The following is a 21,768-nucleotide window of genomic DNA, read 5'->3' as shown; positions in this document are numbered from 1 at the left end:
AAGAATTAGATAAGAACACTGATACACTACACTCACATTAGTTGGATAAATATGTTCAGCAAGTACCCAGTTAGCTTAGCTTATCTTAGCATAAAGACTTAAAGCAGGAAGAAGCCTAACATAACTCCCCTAAAACCACAACTGGTTGGTTTTACACCTTGGTTTATGTACAGATTAAATAAATGATTTATAACAGTTTAATTAGTTTTAGAGGTTGAAGTAAACAGATTTTATCTTCAGACAGAGCCAGGCTACCTTATGATAACTAATACATAATCTTAGCTATAATATACTGTAACTTCTTTAAAAAGACTCCAGAAACATCACATGGAAAATTCAATTCTATTTTATTATTTTCCACAGAGAGGATCCAAACCAACCTGGAGGACGACAATACACGCAAGGTCAGACGTAAGATGGTGCCCCCTGAATGTATAACACTGTTCTGCCCTCACTGTGCGTAAAGCCACCCTTGCAAAGCTTGGCAGACAGTTAACATCAGAAGGTGGGAAAAAAGGACCAGGAGGAGACTGATTTTGGTTTGAAGGCAAAGTCTTGTTTAGTTTTCTGATTCTCTTTTCTTTTCCTTTTTGAAACAGGCACCATCAATAAACATTAATGAGACAGTGAATTAATACTTACAGACGTATATTCACCCAGGCTTGTAAATTTGAGTTACTGTTTCCTTTCTATTATCTCAAAGCAGTCTATCTAGCCATTCTCCTCTGACTTCTGGCATCAACAAGGCTTTTTCGCCCAGAGAACTGTCACTCAGTGGATATCTCTCTTTCCATTCTCTGTAAACCCAAGAGATGGCTGTAGTTGTTTTGAGTTGGTTGTAGATCAACAGGTTGTGAAAGACCAGCCCATCTGGCACCACCAACCATGCCATGTTTAAAGTCACTTAAATCACATTTTTTTCCCCATTCTTATGCACAGTTTGAATTTCAGCAGGTTGTCTTGACCATGTCTACATACCTAAATGCATTGAGTTCCTGCCATGTGGTTGGTTCATTAGATATTTGATATTTGCGATAACAAGCAGTTGAACAGGTCAACTTAATAAGTGCTTGGTGAGTGTATATTTTGTTCGATATTGTTTTATATGAGATTAATTGCTTGTAAATGTTGCTAATTGAATTGTTTTTAATGGTTTGTCTTGTACTGTATTTTTGATATCTTCCTGCTCAGGGTTTCTCATTTTTTTAAGATTACATGGCTAAAGATTTGAGTATAGTCAACATTAATGTATAACCTGGTTTTGTGATCAAGGATTAATGTTGAATAATGTTAAAATTAAAAGATAATTTCTATGGACAAGTTGAATTAGCTTTCCCTTCCTCTATGCAACACATTCGCCTTGTGTTACACACGTTGAGCCAATATAAACAAATATATTTTTTAATTTTTTTATCATTTGAATGCCTTTATTGTACAATCTTTATCATATAAATAAAGAAATTTAAACTTGATTTTATATGTAAAATGTGTAATTTCCCTTACTACGCCCCATTTGATTATTCTTAATCAGCCTAAAAATGTAACACTCAGAGAAAAGCAGAGGGGAACCCCACTCTGTCAGAGGCTTGACCAAGTGAGGTCACGTCAGGTTATATTGGCACCCTTTGCTGGTTTATTATCAAAAGCAGTCAGACTACATGCACCCTGAAGATAAACTCTTTAATGAAAGTGTCATTTCAGAAGGAGTAGGAAAAACAGATAGTCATGAAGCAAAACCTCAGGCAGCAGATGTTGCACTTTGAAGGGTAGTGTAATTGTAATTTATACATTTTTATATAAATTACAACCATAAATGCCATAATGATTGCAATCATAACCATCACAGATATCAAAAATTAAGTATGCAAAATAGAAACTTCATTGACAATTCACAATTATATAAATATAGCCGAAATAAAAAAGAATCAAATGATCATGCATTATAACATATTGCACAAATCCTATATCACACAAATATACAAATAGATCAACACACTTATAAATTGTGTTTTATTTATTTTTAATGTGACTGATTTTAATTTTTTCATCCTTAGGCCACCATACCACATTAGGCACTACATCCCCCTGCTCCTCCTACCTCAGGCTCTCTGTGGAGAGACCTGAGATCAACAAACTCCTGCCCCTCTCCCCATCTCTTACTGCTGACTGTGAGATCTTCTCAGCAGGTCGGAAACTGCTAGTTCATAAACTAGAGCAACAAATGTTAATTGATCCACACTGTGCCGTTATATCATTGAGGTGGCGTGTTTACACCCTGTGCCACCCCCTGGACAGCTGCCCATGTTGCTCATATCAGAATCCTGCACTGGTAACAAGAATCAGATAAGACCCTGCTTTAACCCTACGCACTTATTTCTCTCTTTACTCTGAGCAGAGGCTGACAGCAGCACCCTTTCCTACCTTCTCGCTCTCTGAATACATTACTAAATCTCTGTAAACTCCAAATATTTTAAATTATCGTCAGAATCGCCGTGAATTTACGTATCTTACATCTATTGGAGACTAAATCAGAACAGGAAAATGTGGCTGTTATACCTTCTGTTTTGGACTGCAGTGAGAGCCAGCAGTAAGTTTTGGATCATTTTAACTATTTTTGTTAATATGGTTTATTTCTGTGCATGTTTTGTGTTGTTTTTCTTTTTTCAACAAGATTTGTGTAGTCACACCCTTAAATTAGATCAGATAGTCTATTTTCCGTTGTAACATGCCCATATTTAGAGGCTATTAACAATGACAGGACACATTTGAAGACTTTAACTGTGAATAGTTGGCTGTGAACAGTTTTGTAAATTCGGTGTAAGGAATAGTGATGTGTTAAGGGGTCAAAATAGGTTTTAAAGTGATATTTGTCCCCTAAAATTTGACTAGAGTTAGTGTTAGAAACTCAAGGTGCTTGGTCACTTTATATTTATTGTTTTGCATTAAGAAAATGTGTATTTAAACATGTAAAAACATTTCATTACAAACAGTAAGCTAATGTAGTTGTAAGCACATGTTAAAAAAATGAGTTCACATTTCTATTGTCTTAAAACAACAGTCAGGAGGTTTTTTTCTTTTCAGATGGTTTCATTTATAGAAGTGTTAGAGGTTCAGAGAGATACAATTATACAATATTAAACTGAAAAGCAAATATGAGGCCAGAGAAAATTATAACAAACACAACAGCACAACATTAAGGTTTAAGGTCTGCACCCTACAGGTTGGGAACCGCCACAGCAACAACTTGTTTATTCATTTATGTGTATTTCACATTTGCATATTCATCTATGTATTAAATTCATTAATTCATACACAAGTCTATTTATAATGTTATGTATATATACTTTTATTTAGCCATTGTGTAACTTGCTATAGTGAATATAATAAAAAGAAAAGTTGTTAAATAGGTGCACAATATGACTGGGGATGTGATCATAAAGGGTTAAAACTTCATTTCATCTCACCTTTAAACAGTGAAATTTGCATTAATTTGTTTTTATTTTATTTTGCATAAGAACCACACTACGGGAAATTACATGGTGTAGCTGTTCTCACACCAGACCATGTGGGGGTTCACATCACAGACATAACGTGGAAACATGGATCTGTTGTGGCCATGGAGTGGCACGGTACTGGAAAAGGTTCATCCCACGGAAATTTCCAAGGTACAAATTCAATCTAAATCAAGGTGTTTGGTAGCCAGAAATGAAAGATTGAAAGTTTTTTTTACATTTAAGTTGAGATATTGGTTTAAATTAGGGTTGTTTAAATATTTTCAGTTGTAAATTAATTTTATTCTAAGGGATTCTTTTCAGTATTGAATAGGTTGATCTTCTCTTATCAGCTGTTCTACAAACATTTTTAGTGTTTTTAAGTGTATATTTCTCCGACTGCCCAAATAAGTGGCTCTACCTGACAACATACTGTAAGAGGACTAAAAAATCTCTGTTTAGAAAATAAACTTTGTACATTTTTACAGGTCGTGCTTTGTTGGACACTGGAACTGGAGAGATGACGATTGAAACACTGACTAAAGGCGACGACGGCATCTACACAGCAACAATCAATACCAACCTTACCAGCCAGACTAAACTCCTGGTCATCTGTAAGTGGAGGAAATGTGTATGAAGTTTGGTTTAATTGATAAAAACAACCTGAAATTCAAAGGAGGTGTCCTTTTGTTTCATTTTCTATCAGCTCCTGTCCCTAAACCCTCCATCTCTGTAAAATGTGACACTACGACCTGTACCTTCAACTGTGAAGCCAAACTCACAGATGCTGGACCAGTCACCTACTGGTGGAAGGCGGATTACAGGAGGTGGACTTCAACCTCCCGGCAAAGAATAACAAAGGTATAACACATGATGATGATGTTTGTGTGTCTCATCACTGACAGACTACACTTTGTCATAAAAAAGTGGCAATATGAGACAATATAGTTTCACAAAACATTCAAAGATATAAGTTTAAACCTTCAACTATTTCCAAAGTTGTCATGGAAATGGTAATAAAGCATGACATTAAATGATTAATTCCTGTATTTATTTTACAGTTGGATATAAATTAATACCATTGCTGTGACACTTTTGGTCCTTTATGCACAAGATGTGGCAGTTATCTGCAATTAACACAGTCTCATATCAAAGTCTTTAACAGCTACGCTGGTCCTCAGAGCAAAAGTCTCACAAACAGCTGTAAAATTGTGAAATACCTGCATCTTTTTGGACGTAGGCAGAAAGTTTGTGTCTGTTTGCCATTCCTGTTATTCTCAATTGTATAACATTTCTTGTGGTCTTACTAATCTGAATTAAGTGAATGCATATGATGTTCAGTTTGTCATTTATTACGAAGATTTTTTCAGGCTTTGTATTGTTGTTATGGAAGCTGAAACCACAAAGCTGCATGTTGTTTGAGTTATTGTCTCTGTCCTCTGTAGTACAATAGTGGATTACATATTGGACATACTGTAAAAAGACAAAGTGAACTCCTCAAAAAATCTATTATTTTTTCTCCTTTCTAGGAGGATAAGGAGGAGTGGTTCAGCTGTATAGTTGAAAACCCAGTCAGCTCCCACAGAAGTGATGAAATCTTCAATCCCTTCCTACCAAGTGAGTTATCACACCAACAAATATCTGCTGTAACACATTTAATGTATTAATGCATCTTAATGTTTTTCCTAAACATGACAATGTACTCAATGTCCTCATAGGAGTTACAAAACATGTTCTAACAGACATTAAATGACTAAATGATGAGCTTTGAGTTCATTATTTTTGTGTATTGGGGCTCCTCAGAGTGCATTATCAAATATCAGCTAAAGATATTAAAATACAATACAGTGTCCTTATTAACTATTTGATGTTTTAATGTTTTATTCATTTGTGTTTTTGTAGGTAGTAAGACATGGATCTACATCTTAGTAGCAGTGATTCTGGCTGTGGGCATCTTAGGATTCCTAGGATACAAATACAAAACTAAATGTAAGAATTTATTGTGTTGAACTAAATATTTTGGTAGTCTAATATAAATCAAATCTCTGACTTGAATTTTTCTTTAGGTGTGGTTTATTAATATTTCTGTAAATGTGACTGTTAATCTAGTCGAGCATCAAACATTATCAGGTTATTTCAGGAGTGTGATTTTACCAACAATAATAATGTATTTCTTGCTTATGTATTATCATGTTGACAGGAAGTTTGAGTTTATATTTCTTACACACATGCAGTGATATTCTTTCTGACACCTGTAATTTGTTTGCACACTCGGAAATATTATTCTTCCAAGATGTTGAACTGTATGCTAGCTTGTAGATAAATTACGATTATTATTATTATTATTATTATTATTGCATCTTCGGTGGAGCTGGTCTGTGCTGAAAGTCTCTATGTTTAATTTCAATTTGGAAATTTGCTTTTTTTGTTTGTTTTTTTACAGAGAGATAGGAAGACTGATATACTACTCTCATATTAATAAGGTAAACATGGTCCGTAAGCAGCCAGTTAGCTTAGCTTAGCATAACGATTCAAAGCATGAGGAGGTATAACATAAACAAGGCTAAACCACAGCTAATTGTTTTTTACCCTTTGATATTGATACATATTAAACAAATGAGATATATGATATGTTTAATTAATGACTTCAGAAATTCGATTAGACAGATTTGATCTTTGGACAGAGCCAAACTAAGCTAACTGCTGACTGTATAGCTTCATATTTAAAATACAAGCTGTAATTTCCTCAAAGACTCCTGAACCATCACATGAAAAAATCAATTGTATTTTATTATTTTCCACAGCGAAGACCCAAACCAGCCAGATGACCCAGATGACGGCAATATACGAAACATCAGACATGTGATGCTGCCTCCTGAATGATCATATATAGAAGTTAGAGGATGGATTGAACTGATGTGCCGTTTAATAACTACCCAGCTTGATCTGCCTTGCTTTCAAATGACCTTATACCATACTACCAGGATAATTGAAATGTTATGTTTCTGAATATTTAATCTTAATATTTAATTAACTGTAGGATTTTAAGTTGAGGCTAGATAGTTTGAGAAAGTTGAGTCAATGAGGTCTGGATGTGAAGGCTTCAATACTTTTATATTATATTCATAGGATGTCTTTATATGCTGTGTATCTTAATTGCATTGCTTTTTAATTGCTTGTATTTCATTTAAAACTCAAACTTAATTTCCTAGTGTAAGAACAATTATTCATCATCTCAAATCGTAGTGAAGCTCACCTTTAAATTATCCAGAACAAAATTATTTAATGTTCATCAACATTTCGACTCGAAAACAATTAAAACACCAAACTCTTTAAATCCAAAATTATAAAAAGGAAAGCTTGATTGATTCAGTTTAGGACATGAACCAAGACAATTCTTATTAAGATGTCTTTGTTTTAAAGTTTTTATTGAACCAAGCTTAGTTTGTTTTCTTTTATATGCAGTATTAAAACTCATGCTTCCACTTAGTATTATTTTATTTTTGAAGCTTGTATCACTAAATATTCGTGTAGTCCTATTAAACTCAGCCGCTTGTTTGCAATAGTTTTTATTCACCTTGAGTTATACAGTTTGTACCACTAAGAGCTATTTTCTTCATTTTATTATCATATTATCATCTTGTGTTTTATCATGTATCCTCGAGATGTTTAACAGGTTGTTTTGTGATTTATTTGAGCACAGTAAACAGAGGTCACTGCTTGGAGAAGAGCTTACTGTTATGAGAAGGTGATGCTCAGATAAAGCTTTATACAGTGTAAATTATATATGTAATCTTTATCATATCAATAAAGTTGTTGAGACTTGATTATATGTGTAGTTTGTGTTCCTCCATTCAATGTGAGAGAAAAAGGGAATTCAAAGTAAGATATTATGAAAGGTGTTGTAAAGATTCACTATTTTTCTTTTATTTATTCCACTTCTTTTTTCCTTTCTTCTCCTTACCTTCTCACTAATTGGCCTAATTGACCTGATTGAGTTCACCTGGTTCACTCAATGCTTATTTAAAGACACCTTCACACAGAGCAGCAGACCTGGTAAGAGGTTTTAGCTTCTTTAATTTACATGTTATCCTATTTTAATCTAGTTTATTAAAGACTTGATTTACCTTTTTAGAAATGCAGATAATTCAATTTGTGTTCATTTAATCTTGTATCTTTTTGTTTCAGACTTTTAGACCCATGTGTGTCTTTCCCCTCCTCTTTAATTTACTGCTGCACCAATACAATCCTCATTATTGAAATAAAACTTGTGTTAAGAGTGAAGTCAAGTCTCATGGCCTTCCTTTTGATAGTCCACCTTTTATTGAATCTCCTACTTTACAAAAGGCAAAACATGTAATAAAATATGAATAAAATGACAGTGGCTCAGGCATCAACACGTCATGTAGGCGTGACTATCGTGGGTGTAAGGTTTAAGGTATGAGGAGCGGCTGCTGATGCTTCATTCATGCTCACTTGTGAGTGTCGGAAGCAACTTTCTGTACTCTTTCACCCCTGGAATCAGTTAATAATCTCTGTATACTCTAATTATATCTAAATAGGAACAGAATCGCTGTGAATTTGTGTGTTTTACCTCTATTGAAGTCTCACAGAGCAGAGAAATGTGGCTGTTGTACTTTCTATTCTGGGCTGCAGTGAGAGCCAATGGTAAGTTTTTGGATCATTTAAACTGTTTTATTCATTTTTAACTGATTTTCATCAATATGTATCATGGTACTTTTTTTGTGCAGGACATTAATAGGGTTTGAAATACTTTGAATAACTGAATAAAAATAATAGATTTAATGGGAAACTAAATGTATAAATGTTACGTGTTTTTATATATATTCATTTGTATGATATTAGTCAATTCACACATTTGCCTATGTGTGAATTCGGCATATATGGGCAATATATTGGTGCACGATATGATTGGGGATGTGAAATTTATATTAACTTGTTTTTATTTTATTTAGCAGAAAGACCACTGTACAAGAAAATAGGTGACGAAGCTGTTCTCACACCAGACTCTGTGGAGAATCCCATCACCAGCATAGTGTGGAGACATGGGTCTGATATAACCATGGAGTGGAGTGGAAATGAGACTTTATCCAACCAACAATTCAGAGGTACGAATTTAATATAAATCTACTCCCCAAATTTCTGAATGTTGTATTTCATAGACTCATTCATTCATTGTATGTGTCAAACCCAATACCTTACATTGTTATCAATGGGTAATCTAGCTGACAACATACTGTAAAATTACTATAAATCCTCTTTTAGAAGATGAACTTGTATATTTTCACAGATCGTGGTTCACTGAACATTTCAACTGGAGCTCTGACGATCACAGGACTGACTCGAGATCACAGCGGCATCTACACAGCAGAGATCAACAACAAAGAAACCAGCAAGACTGAACTCCTGGTTATCTGTAAGTGGAGGGAATGTGTTAATTTGGTTTGATTTATTTAAACTGCCTTAAATTAAAAGGAAGTGTCTTTTTGTTTCATTTTCTATCAGCTCCTGTCCCTAAACCCAACATCTCTGTATCATGTGATGCTGAGATGACCTACTGTGTCTTCACCTGTGAGGGCAACGTCACAGGTGCTGAACCAGTCACCTACTGGTTTGCCGCAAGTGACATGGTGTGGCTTTCAACCAACCAGCAGTACAACATAACAAAGGTTTCTATTGTTTGAGTTTCAGTCTCCTCTTATGATGATTGTGATATTTTCTGTAACCAAAACATAGATTGATGAACTGAATCTGAAATCCAAAGTCTAGTAAACTATCATTTATACCAGATAATTAAATCTTGCTGACATGCTAATTAGTAGATTACATATAAAAGCTGATGACTAAATAGCCACAGTACTGTTGTAAATCTGAATTTACTGTAAAAAACAAAATGAACTCAAAATATCTGTACTTTTGTTTTATGAGCTTTCAGCTAATGTTGTTTTTCTCCCAATGTGTAGGAGGAAACGGAGCGGTGGTTCAGCTGCTCTTTTGTAAACCCAGTCAGCGTCAAAATCAGTGAGGAGATCTTTAACCCATTAATGACAAGTGAGTTATTACACCAACAAATATCTGCTGTAACACATTTAATGTATTAATGCATCTTAATGTAACATGACAATGCCCTCAATGTCCTCATAGGAGTTACTAAACATGTTCTAACAGGCATGAAATCATTAGTTTTCAATTCAGTGTACATTAGCTAATTACAATACAGCGTCCTTATAAACTATTTCATTTTTTATTCTTGTTTTTTTGTAGGGGGTTACTGGAGGTTCATCGGCCTCATAACACTATTTATCGTGGTTGTGTGCATCATCATCATCGTCATATATTTAATACACAGAAAAGGTAAGAAGTGTATTTATTTTGATGCACTAAATATTCTGTATGCTTTTGGTGTGTCGTATTAATATTTCTGTAACTTTGATGATCTAGTCATACCAACAATATTAATCCTTATTGTGTATTTTCATGATGAGAGACATCAATATAATTTTCTTGTACACTTTTTCAGTATCTTCCTCAAAGAAAAGATGTGATGATGGATTATGAATGCTAACGTACCACCACAGCATTTCAACTGAAAAGCTGCTCTGACCGTCTGTTTTAATGCTTCATGGCACTAAAGAGGAGGAGTCGGAGTCGGCAGCCTTCTTAGCTGCTACACAAGCACATTTTTGGCACACCAGCAACATTTTTTAGAGAATGGATGTGCCTTTTGAAAAACTGTCTTGTTTTCAAACTTGTGGAGTTTCACCTACATCCTCTAATCTCACCCAACTACACTTCTATTACCAGGATAACTGAAATGTTACTTATCTGTATTTTAAACTGAGGGGAGATGGTTTGCTAAAGTTTGCAATTAATGAGGCTTGGATGTGTAGGCATCATGTGAAGTGTTTATACTTTTTATATCATGTTGTTTTTTTTATATGTGATATATTCATTTTTTAAATTGCTTGTATTGTACCATATGTCATGTGAAGTTCATAAACCAAGACAATTTTCATTAAGATGTCTCGTTTCAGTTTTGTTTGTAGCATTAAGTCTTGTGCTTCCACATACAGTATAGTTTATTTTTGAAGTTTACACCACTAAATAATAGTCAGACCTCTGCTGGCTTGCTGCAGTCACACAACTAGAAGTAAAACTGAAATGTCTCTGTCCAAAGCAGCTATACTGTTAAAATGAATTATTTGAAGTTGAACAAGCTTTCCCTTCCTCATTGTGATATGATAATATTGGATCACACAGTTTGAGACACTCTTTCCAAACAGTTATCTTTATTCCATTATCATCTGCATGCCTTATTATTCTTTTTACTTGTGTTTTATCATGTATCCCCAAGATGTGTACAGTAACAGGCAGTTGTGTGACTTCTTGGAGCACAGTAAGCAGAGGCCACTGCACACAGAGAAGTGAGGTGTAAAAATAAGTCACAGTATATTGCATTGGAAGTTTTTGTCAGTGTGGTTTCAATGTGTAACCAGGTCTTAACTTAACACAGCGGTGTCACATCATCATAAAGCATCATTATTGTGTACAACGCCCATCATTTTAAAAACGCGTGCAAATCTCTCGAGAGTTTCGCGTGCCCCGACAGTTGTTTCCTGATACACAAGCAGTTACCATCAGCACTGCCAAACTTTCCTCTTCCTCTTTCCTTTTCTCTGTGTATATAGTTATTAATCTGCATATACTTGAAATATTACACCAGAATCGCTGTGAATCTTCGTGTTTTACTTCTACTGAAGTCTGAATGAGAACAGGACAATGTGGATATTTTACTTTCTGTTTTGGACCGCAGTGACAACCAGCGGTAAGTTTGGGATCATTTAAACTGTTTGTTAAACTAATATGTTGATGTAAAGTATAATTTTTAGAGTAATAATTGTCATAGTGTCTTTCTGTGTATATTTTGTGTTAGGCTATGTTTTAGTTTCATTTTTAATTGAATGACCACACCTTCACTTCAGGTTCGGTATAGTCCATTAGTTTAATTTTAGACATTGAAACACCTTTAACAGTGTTAACAGCTATTTTATGTCAAGTCCTAACTGTGAAGAGATGGATGTGAACACGTTTGTTTAGGGGTCATGACACATATGGAAGCCCATTTCCGCTAATGGGATGAACAAAATACGTCGCTATAAATCGTTATGAGGAACCATCTTAAAATAATGACAAAATAACGTCGTATCTCATTGTTAATGCTGCTGATTTCAATGATGACTTAGTTTCTCATTATAACGGAATACTATCTCAAGATAATGAGATACTAAGATAGTCATTATCTTGAGAGAGTTTCTCATTGTTTTGAGTCACTTAGTCATTATTTTGGTAACGTGTCTCATATTGGGCACAGGATCTTTTTTTCTATCACACTGGCGAAAAATGGGCTTTGATACATAAATCATTGGTTTGAAAAAGATTTTAAAGGAAGAATTTATCGCTGAGAATTGTAAATATAGCCTAGAACCAGTGAATTAACTAAATAAATACTCATTCTTTATCCAATTGCAGTTATAGACATTCAAAGGAGGAGTTATAACCTTTTTACAATTACATTAACAAACACTTATATTTTCCATAAAACATTATAGTGTGTTAAATGTCAAATACTGCTATAAATAGGCTGCTGAATAAGTGGGATCTAAGTGAAATGTTACTGCTTGTTATTCTATTGTATTGTACTTTGTGCTCCATTGTATTTTGTATCATGTTAGCCTCTAATACTTCTTCTGCAATCAGTAGAAAAGATTGTATAACAGAATAACACTGTAGAAGAAAATTGCATTTAAACCTAACCCCAATATAATGACATGAGACTAAATATTGTCTTAGGTTTTGAATATCATAATATAGTGATATGGAATAAATGTCTTCTATTTCTGGTTTTAAAGGCTGCATAACAGTAAAGTGTAGTTTTTATGAACTAACCAGACTGTTATAGCTGTTTTATTTGTTTTTACCTTCTTATTAATTACATTTTTACATTATTATGTTTAGCAAAAGAACCAGTCTACGGGCAATTGGGTGGCCAAGTTGTTCTCAAACCAGACCCTGTTGGCAGTCCCATCACCAGCGTAGCATGGAAACATGGAGCTGATATCGCCATGGAGTGGTATCAGTCTGGAAACTTGTTTGACTCCTACCGACAATTCGAAGGTACAAATTTAATCTAAATCATTGTGTTTTGTAGACAAAGATCAAGAACTTGAAGAATAATTTGAAGGTTTTGATTCATTTTGGTTGAGATTTTAGGGGTCTATATATTTTCAGTTGTAAATACGCATAACTTCACCTACTTCCAAGGTGAATGTAGAAGGAAAACAGCTTGAGCAACACTTGTAGTATAGGAGAACTTTATTAACAGACCAACTAGGGGTGAGAAACACCTGAGGCTCCACGATACGATATTATCACAATACATCAATCAATTGATTTTATTATTCTAGTACCTTGTAAACTAGTAAACTTACATTTTCATTTGCAATTTATATGATAAAAGATCAATACTTGGCATCTGTGTATTGATACAATATTGCCACGCAAAATATCACGATACTATGCTGTATCGATTTTTCCCCCATCCCTAAGACCAACGCATTCTGGCGTGTGGCCTTCATCAGGGTCTAGGCCAGAAGCCGAAATGTGTTGGTCTGTTAATTAAGTTCTCCTAAAATACAAGTGTTGCTGGAGCTTTGACTTTCTTCCCAAAACTTAAGACAATAACATCAACCTAACTTCATGTGGTACTGGCTCTACCAAAGATCAATTATTACTTTTATCACTTAAATTAAACGAATCACCATCTGATTATGTGACAATCCAGAAGTAAAGAAGTGAAAATTCAACAAATGGGTTACCATTGGAGCATGTGTATATCTGTGAAAATGACTATTAAAGACATTAGAAAAACTTTAAACACACGTATAAAAAGTTTAATAATGGTCAACAAACATTTTTAGTGTTTTAAAGTACATATTTCTCCAACACTGGAAATAAGTGGCTCTAGTTAACAAGATACTGTAAGATGACTATAAATCCTCATTTAGAAGATAATCTTGTATATTTTTACAGTTCGTGGTTCACTGAACAAATTAACTGGAGAGATGACGATCAAAGGACTGACTCGAGACGAAAGTGGCACCTACACAGCAGAGATCAACAACAAAGTCAACAGCCAGACTCAACTCCTGGTTATCTGTAAGTGGAGGACATGTTTGGTTTAATTAATCAAAGCTAGTCTTTCTTCTTAGAGTTTCTCAAGGAAAACACTGCTTATGTTCGGCCGTGTTGATATGATCTTTTACAACTTAATTTCCTCCGTGCACAACCAAACATGTACTCGGCTTTTTCATTGCCAGGTACTTTTTAAAGGAAGGAGTAAGACAGGTTTGGTCAGACAGAGCTGCAAGTGTCATTGCAACAGTCTTGACAATGACATATATGCTTACTGTAATCAAAAGGGGCCTTAATTTGAGTCTTTTTGTTCTTCTTTTCTATCAGCTCCTGTCCCTAAACCCAACGTCTCTGTATCATGCGATACTGAGAAGACCTACTGTAACCTCATCTGTAATGGCAGCATCACAGATGCTGAACTAGTCACCTACAGGTGGACAGCAGGTGAAAAGATGTGGCCTTCAACCAAGGAGCTCAAAATAACAAAGGTATACACATGATAATGATGTTTGAGTCTCATCACTAACAGATAAATCCTGTTGCAACAATAAACCAGAATCTAGTCTTTAAACTGATTCACATATTCAGACATCATTTGGTGAGCTGAGACAGAATCCAGACTGTGCTGTTTAGTTTATTTAGACAGTTTAGCTTTAACTATAAATTACATCAGCTCCTCAAAATCTGTATGTTTGGTTTATGAGCTTTCAGCTAATATAGCTTTTTTCCTTTCTAGGAGGATAAGGAGGAGTGGTTCAACTGTACACTTGAAAACCCAGTCAGCTCCAGCAGCAGTGAAAAAGTTCCCAACCCCTTCATAGAAAGTGAGTTATCACACCAACAAATATCTGTTGTAACACATTTAATGTATTAATGCATCTTAATGTTTTTTGGGTGTATGTGTATTGGGGCTCCTCAGAGTGCATTATTAAAGATCAGCTAAAGACATTAGAATACAATACAGTGTCCTTATAAACTATTTGTTGTTTTAATGTTTTATTCATTCATTTAGGAGGAGGTGATCGGACAAGGATCTACATCATAATAGGAGTAGTTGGAGTCGTGGGCATCTTGAGCATCATCAGCATCATCATCTGTGTCAGACGCAAATGCAGAAAAAGTAAGAAGTCACAAAATATTATATTTATTTTGATGCACTAAATATTCTGTGTTTGGGTGTTCTGATATAAATCTAATCTAATCTCTGATATGAATTGACATTCTTTATATTTTATTTAGGTACATAATATTTCTGTAAATTTGACTGAAAATGTAAATTTGAGGTTCCTTGATAGACACGCTAAAAGGCACCAGAGACAGTCTTCCTTTCTCTATCTGTAAATCTGACGGTTCTGAAGTCATAACAAAGCCTGAGGGTCTGATAGTTATAATGGCAAGACCAGGCGAGTGTTCAACTGTACTGCAGAGACTGTACAGTATGACGTCACTAAACTAAAACATATGACTCATTACATTTTCTTTGGAGAAACAGGAAAACCCCATCTCTCACAACCCTACACATGTCGACTCTGTTTATATTGTTATATTTGTCAATAAGAAGCTGTGTTTGTAAAGGCCAGCTTCAGCATTCATCATTAATTCAAGGGTTTAATCTCTCAATTTCTCAACTAAACAAAACCACCAGATAAAGCAGCAGTTATGAAAAACACAAATTTATAAATGCCCATGTTGCACAAGTTTGACATTCACAAAATAAAATGTGAGTCAGGATGAACATGAACCAGCAGAATTTCCTGCCAGTCTTAGGTTGTGGATGTTCAACGGCCTGTGTGTTGAAACTGTAAACGACATTATGATGATTCAGCACAAATATCCACAACAGTGTGTGTTTGAGCTCATGATGTTGATTGTTGAGTAACACACTCTGTTTACTGGAAAATAAACTCAAATTATAAAATTCCAGTGAGTTAACACACACGTTTTTGTCTTTAATACAGGAAAAGTTGGTGGCTACACACTGAACAGTGATGGTAAGATTGTACTTTTTCACATTGGTCATGTATTTGTCTTTACCCATGTTGCTCAAGTTTTACATTCACAAAAAAAAAGTGACTTGGGATGAATATGAGCCAGTGTCAGCTTTTGATCGTAGACGTCAACCTGCCTCTTTATTGAAATTAAGGGTTATAATATTGTAAACCAGTTCTATAAGTTCATTGGAGCCCCCTGCTGGACTTTATGGGTACACAAGGTGGAGCCTGATGAGGATTAGGTTTAGGGTTGCTGTGACATCTCGTCATCGAGGCTGGGTATCTTAAAAAGTTATGATACCAGCACAAATCCAAGTGAAGTGAAGTTGGCAATCCCATTCTATTACCCATATAGTCGACTAGAGGGCAGAGCATGTCAGATCCAGCTGTAAATGACGTTATCCTCATTCAGCACAAATATTCACAACAGCGTTTGTTTGAGTTCATGACGTTCAATGTCTCTGCTTACTAGCAAATAAACAGAAATTATAACATAAAGCATGATTAATGAAGAATTCCAGTGAATTAACACACTTTTTTATCTTTAATACAGGAGGAACTGTTGACAATACAGGAAATGGTAAGAGAGTACATCTTCACATTAATCATCTATTTGTCTTCAATGATTTTAGAGTATTTAACATGACAGTGTTTTAAATAATGTTCCATTTTCATGCACACATCCAGCACTTATATCAGAATAAATATCTTATCCTATTATTTACAAATGTCTGTCTGGTTTTATTGAGCTACTTCTCCACAGTGTTACATTTGTGTGTCCACATGTAGTTTGTACTGTATGTGATTATAACAGCAGTGAACTAGAACTTGCACTGTGTGAAAGATTCATATTTTATTTATAAACCAGAGCAGATACATTTCTACACATATATAGACTGTTCTTTATTCATTTGACAGTGATGGAAGTAATACCTGTAAGTTTCCAAGAATCATCCAATCAGGACCCGAAATCTGTTGTGACCAGCAATGGACCTGGTGAGTGAAATATTATCAAATCAAGTATAAGTGACAGCTAAAACCTGAGAGTGACACACACATTTATTCATCTTCATTGTAGGAAAAGTTGCTGATGGGACAGAGGAAGGTAAGATAGCACATTTTCTCATTGGTCACCTGTTTGTCCTAAATAATTAATATCTGAACGTTTACAAGCAAAAACCTACTGGTCATCAGTTTAACCAGTTATAGCAGTTATATCACTTTTTACATGACAGGTTAATTGTAGAGATGGAACAACTACACTTATTGAATGACAGCAGTTTAAAAACATGTAATATGGATTTATTGTGATAACTGGATCATAGTTGTGACTGTTCTTCATTCATTTGACAGAGAACGAACCACTGCTTTCATCTGCCCAAGAGACATCCAATCAGGACCAAACATCTGGTGTGACCCACGATACCAACAATGGACCTGGTGAGTAAAATATTATCATATCAAATATAATAGCTAAAACCTTGAGAGTAAATAGAACTGATTTCTTGTTAATAGTGCAAAATGAGTGATTAACATGAGATGGACAGGCACAGAAACAGGACAACAACAAAAAAAACGTTTACATTTTCTTACTGTAGTACATGGTAGCATGTCTGTGTTTTTTGTGCTTATTTTCAATAATTGGAGATCACAGTCATCAATCATACTGCTATTAGTTTTAACCAATTAAAATAAAACATGTATCCTGATAAATAGATTTATTAGCAACTAAATACTGACAAAGACAAACATTTTGTTGAATAGAAGCGATTAAAAAACAGATTCACAGATGCATCATGGTAGTGACAGCTCTTTATTCATTTCAGTATTGCGTGAAGCTGACCAAGAAACATCCAATGAAGACCCGACATCTGATGTGACCCCTGGTACCAGCAATGGACCTGGTGAGTTAAATACGATTACACCAAATATAAGTGATAGTTAAAACCCTAAGAGTGGTTCTTGAACTGTTATATCTGCAGTAAATCAAAGGTTTGACTGTCTGACAGAAGTATTTTGGTTGTGATGATTCTTTTATAATTCAATAGTGATCTCAGCAGTGTGTGAGGTCCATGACACACCCAGTAAGGACCAGGACGTTATTGCGTCCCCAGATACCAGCAATGACCCTGGTGGGTGAAACTTTTCTTTAACCATTTGGTGTGTGGTGGGAGGATTCTTTGGTTTTCAAAAACGACTTCAATCATTTTAGATTCATTGTGATTGTGACAGTTCAACTTTTTACTATTTTAACAGAGGAGCCAGCGAGTCTTTCAGCTGAGGAGGAAACATCCACCCAGGACACAACATCTGCTGCACCTCCAGAAACCAGTAATGGTGAGTAAAATGTTTTAATATTCAACTTAAACTTCAATTAAGTGTTTCCATCTGATGCTACTCCATTTCAAAGGGAAGTATTGAACTCCTTACTCCACTTCATTTATCTTCCAGCTACATCATATAAAATATTTGTTATGTAAGTCGTTGAAGTTAGCAGCAATTTGAATCCGAGTGGTAAAATTTAATTACACTTAAATATAACACTCACACAGGCCATGTTCCTGCATAACAAGTACTTTTACTTTTGATACTTAGTGTATTTTTCTGCTCACACATTTATACTTTTATTCATTTTACTTACATTTCTAATTTTTTACCTCAGTTACTTCTACTACTATTAACTGGACTTTAAAATGTGATATTACCACGACTGCTAAAAAAGACAGATGATAACACTTGGCACAACTATTAATCCTTATCCTCCTTCCTAGACTGAAACTGTTTTATTAATGTAGAAACAACAGATTTCACTGTGTAACAGGTTTATTGTAGTCATGACAGTTATTGTGTCATTTGACAGAGAGGTTTGCATCGAGTCCAGAGGACCATGAAACAACCAACCAGGACCTGAAAGCTGATTCTGCCCCAGAGACCAGCGATGAACCTGGTGAGTGAACCACTGACCCAATTAGACACCATTTATGAAATAACTGGAACTTTTCTATAACCATTTGATATGTGGGGGTATTTCTTGGTTTGTAAAAACCTTACATTGTAACTGTGACAGTTTAACTTTTTAATGTTTTAACAGAGAAGTCAGTGAGCCTTCCATCCACCCAGGACCCAACATCTACTGCACCTCCAGAGACCAGCAATGAAACTGGTGAGTAAAATGTCTTAATATTCAACAGGTTTGATGGTCAAAGTCATGGTCAGATTTCACCTGTTAATAACAATAACATGAGTGTTTGGGTCATTTTTCTGCATACTGATATTATGTATTTTGTCTGCTAACACATTTGTTACTTTTACATTAGTTGTGTAGTAGATGCAAACATCCAGAATAGCAAAGCAGGCACTGGATCAAATAACTAAATCTGTAACAGCAGAAACAAGTCCTGCAGTGTGTGGACTATTTTCTGTGATTACTTTTACATGAGTAACATTTTGACTGCAGGCATTTTGACAGGTTTATTGTAGTCCTGACAGTTTTTGTGTCATTTGACAGAGAGGTCAGCATCAAGTCCAGAGGACCATGAAACACCCAACCAAGACCTGGAAGCTGATTCAGACAATGACAAGATAATAAGTCTTCCAGCTGAAGAGGAAACATCGACCCACGACCCAACATCTACTGCACCTCCAGAGAGCAGTGATGAAACTGGTCAGTAAAATGTTTTAATATTCAACAGGTTGATACCAATTATATTCCACACAGTTTCTGTACTTAAACACAATTTTGAGGTACTTTAATTCATTTCACAGAGAGGTCAAGTCCAGAGGTCCATGAAACTCCCACCGAGGACCTGGAAACTGATGGGGCCCCAGATACCAGCAATGAACCTGGTGGGTGAAACAGTGATCATACTGACCCAATTAGACCCAATTTATGAAACAACTGGAACTTTTCTTTCACTATTTGCTGTGTGTGGCAGGGAGGATTTTTTTGGTTTATAAAAACAAACAAAAAAAGTTTTACCATCAGTGTGTCAGATGCATTGTGAGTGTGACAGTTTAACTTTTTAATATTTTAACAGAGAAGCCAGCAAGTCCTCCACCTGTGGAGGAAACATCCACCCAGGACACAACATCTACTGCACCTGCAGAAACTAGTGATGAAACTGGTGAGTAAAATGTTTTAATGCTTTAAGTTCAATTGAGTGTTTTCATCTGGTGCTACTTTATATTTTAACTCCATTTCAAAGGGAAGTATTGAACTCCTTACTCCACTGTTTATCTGACAGCTACATACAAAACATTTGATCATCATATAAAATATTTGTTATAAGTCGTTGAAATTAGCAGCAATTTGAACCAGAGTGGTAAAATGTAATGACACTCACACAGGCCATTTTTCTGCATAACAAGTACTTTTACTTTTGATATTTTTCTGCTAACACATTTGTACTTTCACATGAGTAAAAGTTTGACTCCAGACTTTTATTTACTGGACTAATGGAGAACTTAACTGAAGATAACCCTTGGCACATCTATGAATCCTTCCTAGACTGTAATTGTTTTAATTATTAATGACAGAGTGCTCTGCATCAAGTCCTAAGGACCCAGGAACTCCCACCCAGGACCTGAAAGCTGCTGGGGCTGTAGACACCAGCAATGAATCTGGTGAGAAAAATATCACTTTAACCAATCAGAGTGATGGATGAGAAGCTCCAGCACTAAACCAAAACTGTGTGATCTGCATGTATGAGATGCATTGTAACTCTAATCATACTTTTATCATTTTATAGAAAAGATTTCTGATTACCTGGACATGAGCAGCACATAGTATGCAGGCCTGTGATTGATGAACTGACAGCAGATCCAGAAGATGAGGCCCAAACTTGACGTACTTTGGGTTCCTTGTTACTTATAAAAAACACCTTTGCATCAGTATACTGAATACCTGCTTAAGGCTCCTTCCCATTGCAAAGGATGTGATTATAAGCAGCGTTAATGCAGCTGTGTGAAGGAAATACCTGCGGGTGAGAGACGCTTGTGCTTTTCTGAATTAATTTAGGAGTTAAGTTATGAGTAGTTACTTTATGGTAATGACTGTGTTTTACATTGTGTCATATTTTATTAGCTGTAATTTAGTCATTGTGCTCTTTTACTTTTTATTTTTGGCTGACAAAAACTGAAATTGAAGTTTAAAACAGAAGCTTTTGATATTTCCTCTGCTTTTGAACTGATATCAGGACCAAAATGAGGATTTGGTGGCACAATATGAAGCCTGTGTTACTGTAAAGATGTTTTGTAAGAGAAAAACCAAAAGCAGGTAAATAACTCTCAAGTAGAGACTTGTTACGTTATTGGTGTTACAACTTAATGTATTCTTTATTCCATATTTACTAGAAAAGGCTGAATTATAGCTCCTTTTATAGTTTATTTTTTGCTGTAGTCCTAAAGAAAGAACTACAATAGGTCAAATTCTTTTAGAGATGTTTGTTAATGGAAACTTTTTTAAGCTGCTAAGATGCCAAAGAAGAGAAACAACTTATTTATTGTGGAGATACTGTTGATATCATGGAAAAGGTCTCATGCTGTTACATGTTGCTGCTGCTGCTATTCTTCATCTGACCACCAGAGGTCCTCACAGAGTCACACACTATGCTTTGTTTCTAACTGCTTCACCTTTTCCCTTTTAAAATCTTCTGTTTCCTTTCTCAGTTTTAATTGCTCGCATCTGATTCCACTTTCCTGTGTTAGACGTGACAACAGCTGTGAGTCATCAGCACTATTAACCTCTCTTATTTGGAGCATATATAGTACGTAGGCGGTTACAATCATTTCAAATGTGACTTCATGTCCAAAAAAACACATATTTTACTCCATGTGTAAATATGTGTTCCTCTCCGTTTTAGCTCTAGTTCCCAATATTAACAGTGGTGGAGGTTTTGTCTGTTTATTTTAATTAATCAGTTTATGAGTCATCTTACACAGTCTCCGTCGAGTATTTTATGTCTCACAGTGTTATAGTTAATGAAGGGTACTCAATGGTACTCTAATGTTTATGTTTAGTGTGTTTGAAGTACTTGAAGTATACTTTTACTCCACTACAATGTAGTTACTTTCCA

General features: G+C 35.2%; 1 protein-coding gene and 1 long non-coding RNA gene across 4 annotated transcripts in view; both read left to right on the top strand.

The window, feature by feature from the left end:
* The window catches only part of LOC128354448 (CD48 antigen-like), a 56,097-nt gene extending 49,287 nt beyond the window's left edge, over positions 1–6,810 (top strand). Inside the window, exons 1-8 of one of the 3 annotated variants that reach the window (XM_053314692.1) lie at positions 2,401–2,587; positions 3,516–3,665; positions 3,980–4,105; positions 4,198–4,352; positions 5,021–5,108; positions 5,394–5,480; positions 5,935–5,974; positions 6,301–6,810. In XM_053314692.1, coding sequence (XP_053170667.1) covers positions 2,542–2,587; positions 3,516–3,665; positions 3,980–4,105; positions 4,198–4,352; positions 5,021–5,108; positions 5,394–5,480; positions 5,935–5,936 — 654 coding nt within the window. In that variant the 5' untranslated portion in view covers positions 2,401–2,541 and the 3' untranslated portion in view covers positions 5,937–5,974; positions 6,301–6,810. Of the gene's footprint in view, positions 1–2,400; positions 2,588–3,515; positions 3,666–3,979; positions 4,106–4,197; positions 4,353–5,020; positions 5,109–5,393; positions 5,481–5,934; positions 5,975–6,295 lie in introns of those variants that run through there. The other 2 variants (XM_053314690.1, XM_053314691.1) reach the window with 2 other exon arrangements.
* Positions 6,811–19,505: 12,695 nt separating this feature from the next.
* On the top strand, positions 19,506–20,290 carry LOC128354465 (uncharacterized). Its single transcript, XR_008321051.1, has 3 exons — positions 19,506–19,540; positions 19,732–19,818; positions 20,231–20,290. It is a non-coding gene; the product is annotated as an uncharacterized LOC128354465 (long non-coding RNA).
* Positions 20,291–21,768: the final 1,478 nt, after the last annotated feature.

The sequence above is a fragment of the Scomber japonicus genome, chromosome 24, assembly GCF_027409825.1.
Source record: "Scomber japonicus isolate fScoJap1 chromosome 24, fScoJap1.pri, whole genome shotgun sequence".
Lineage (NCBI taxonomy): Eukaryota > Metazoa > Chordata > Actinopteri > Scombriformes > Scombridae > Scomber > Scomber japonicus.
Note: the sequence above shows the minus strand (reverse complement) of the source record. Positions and strands in the feature narration are given on the sequence as shown.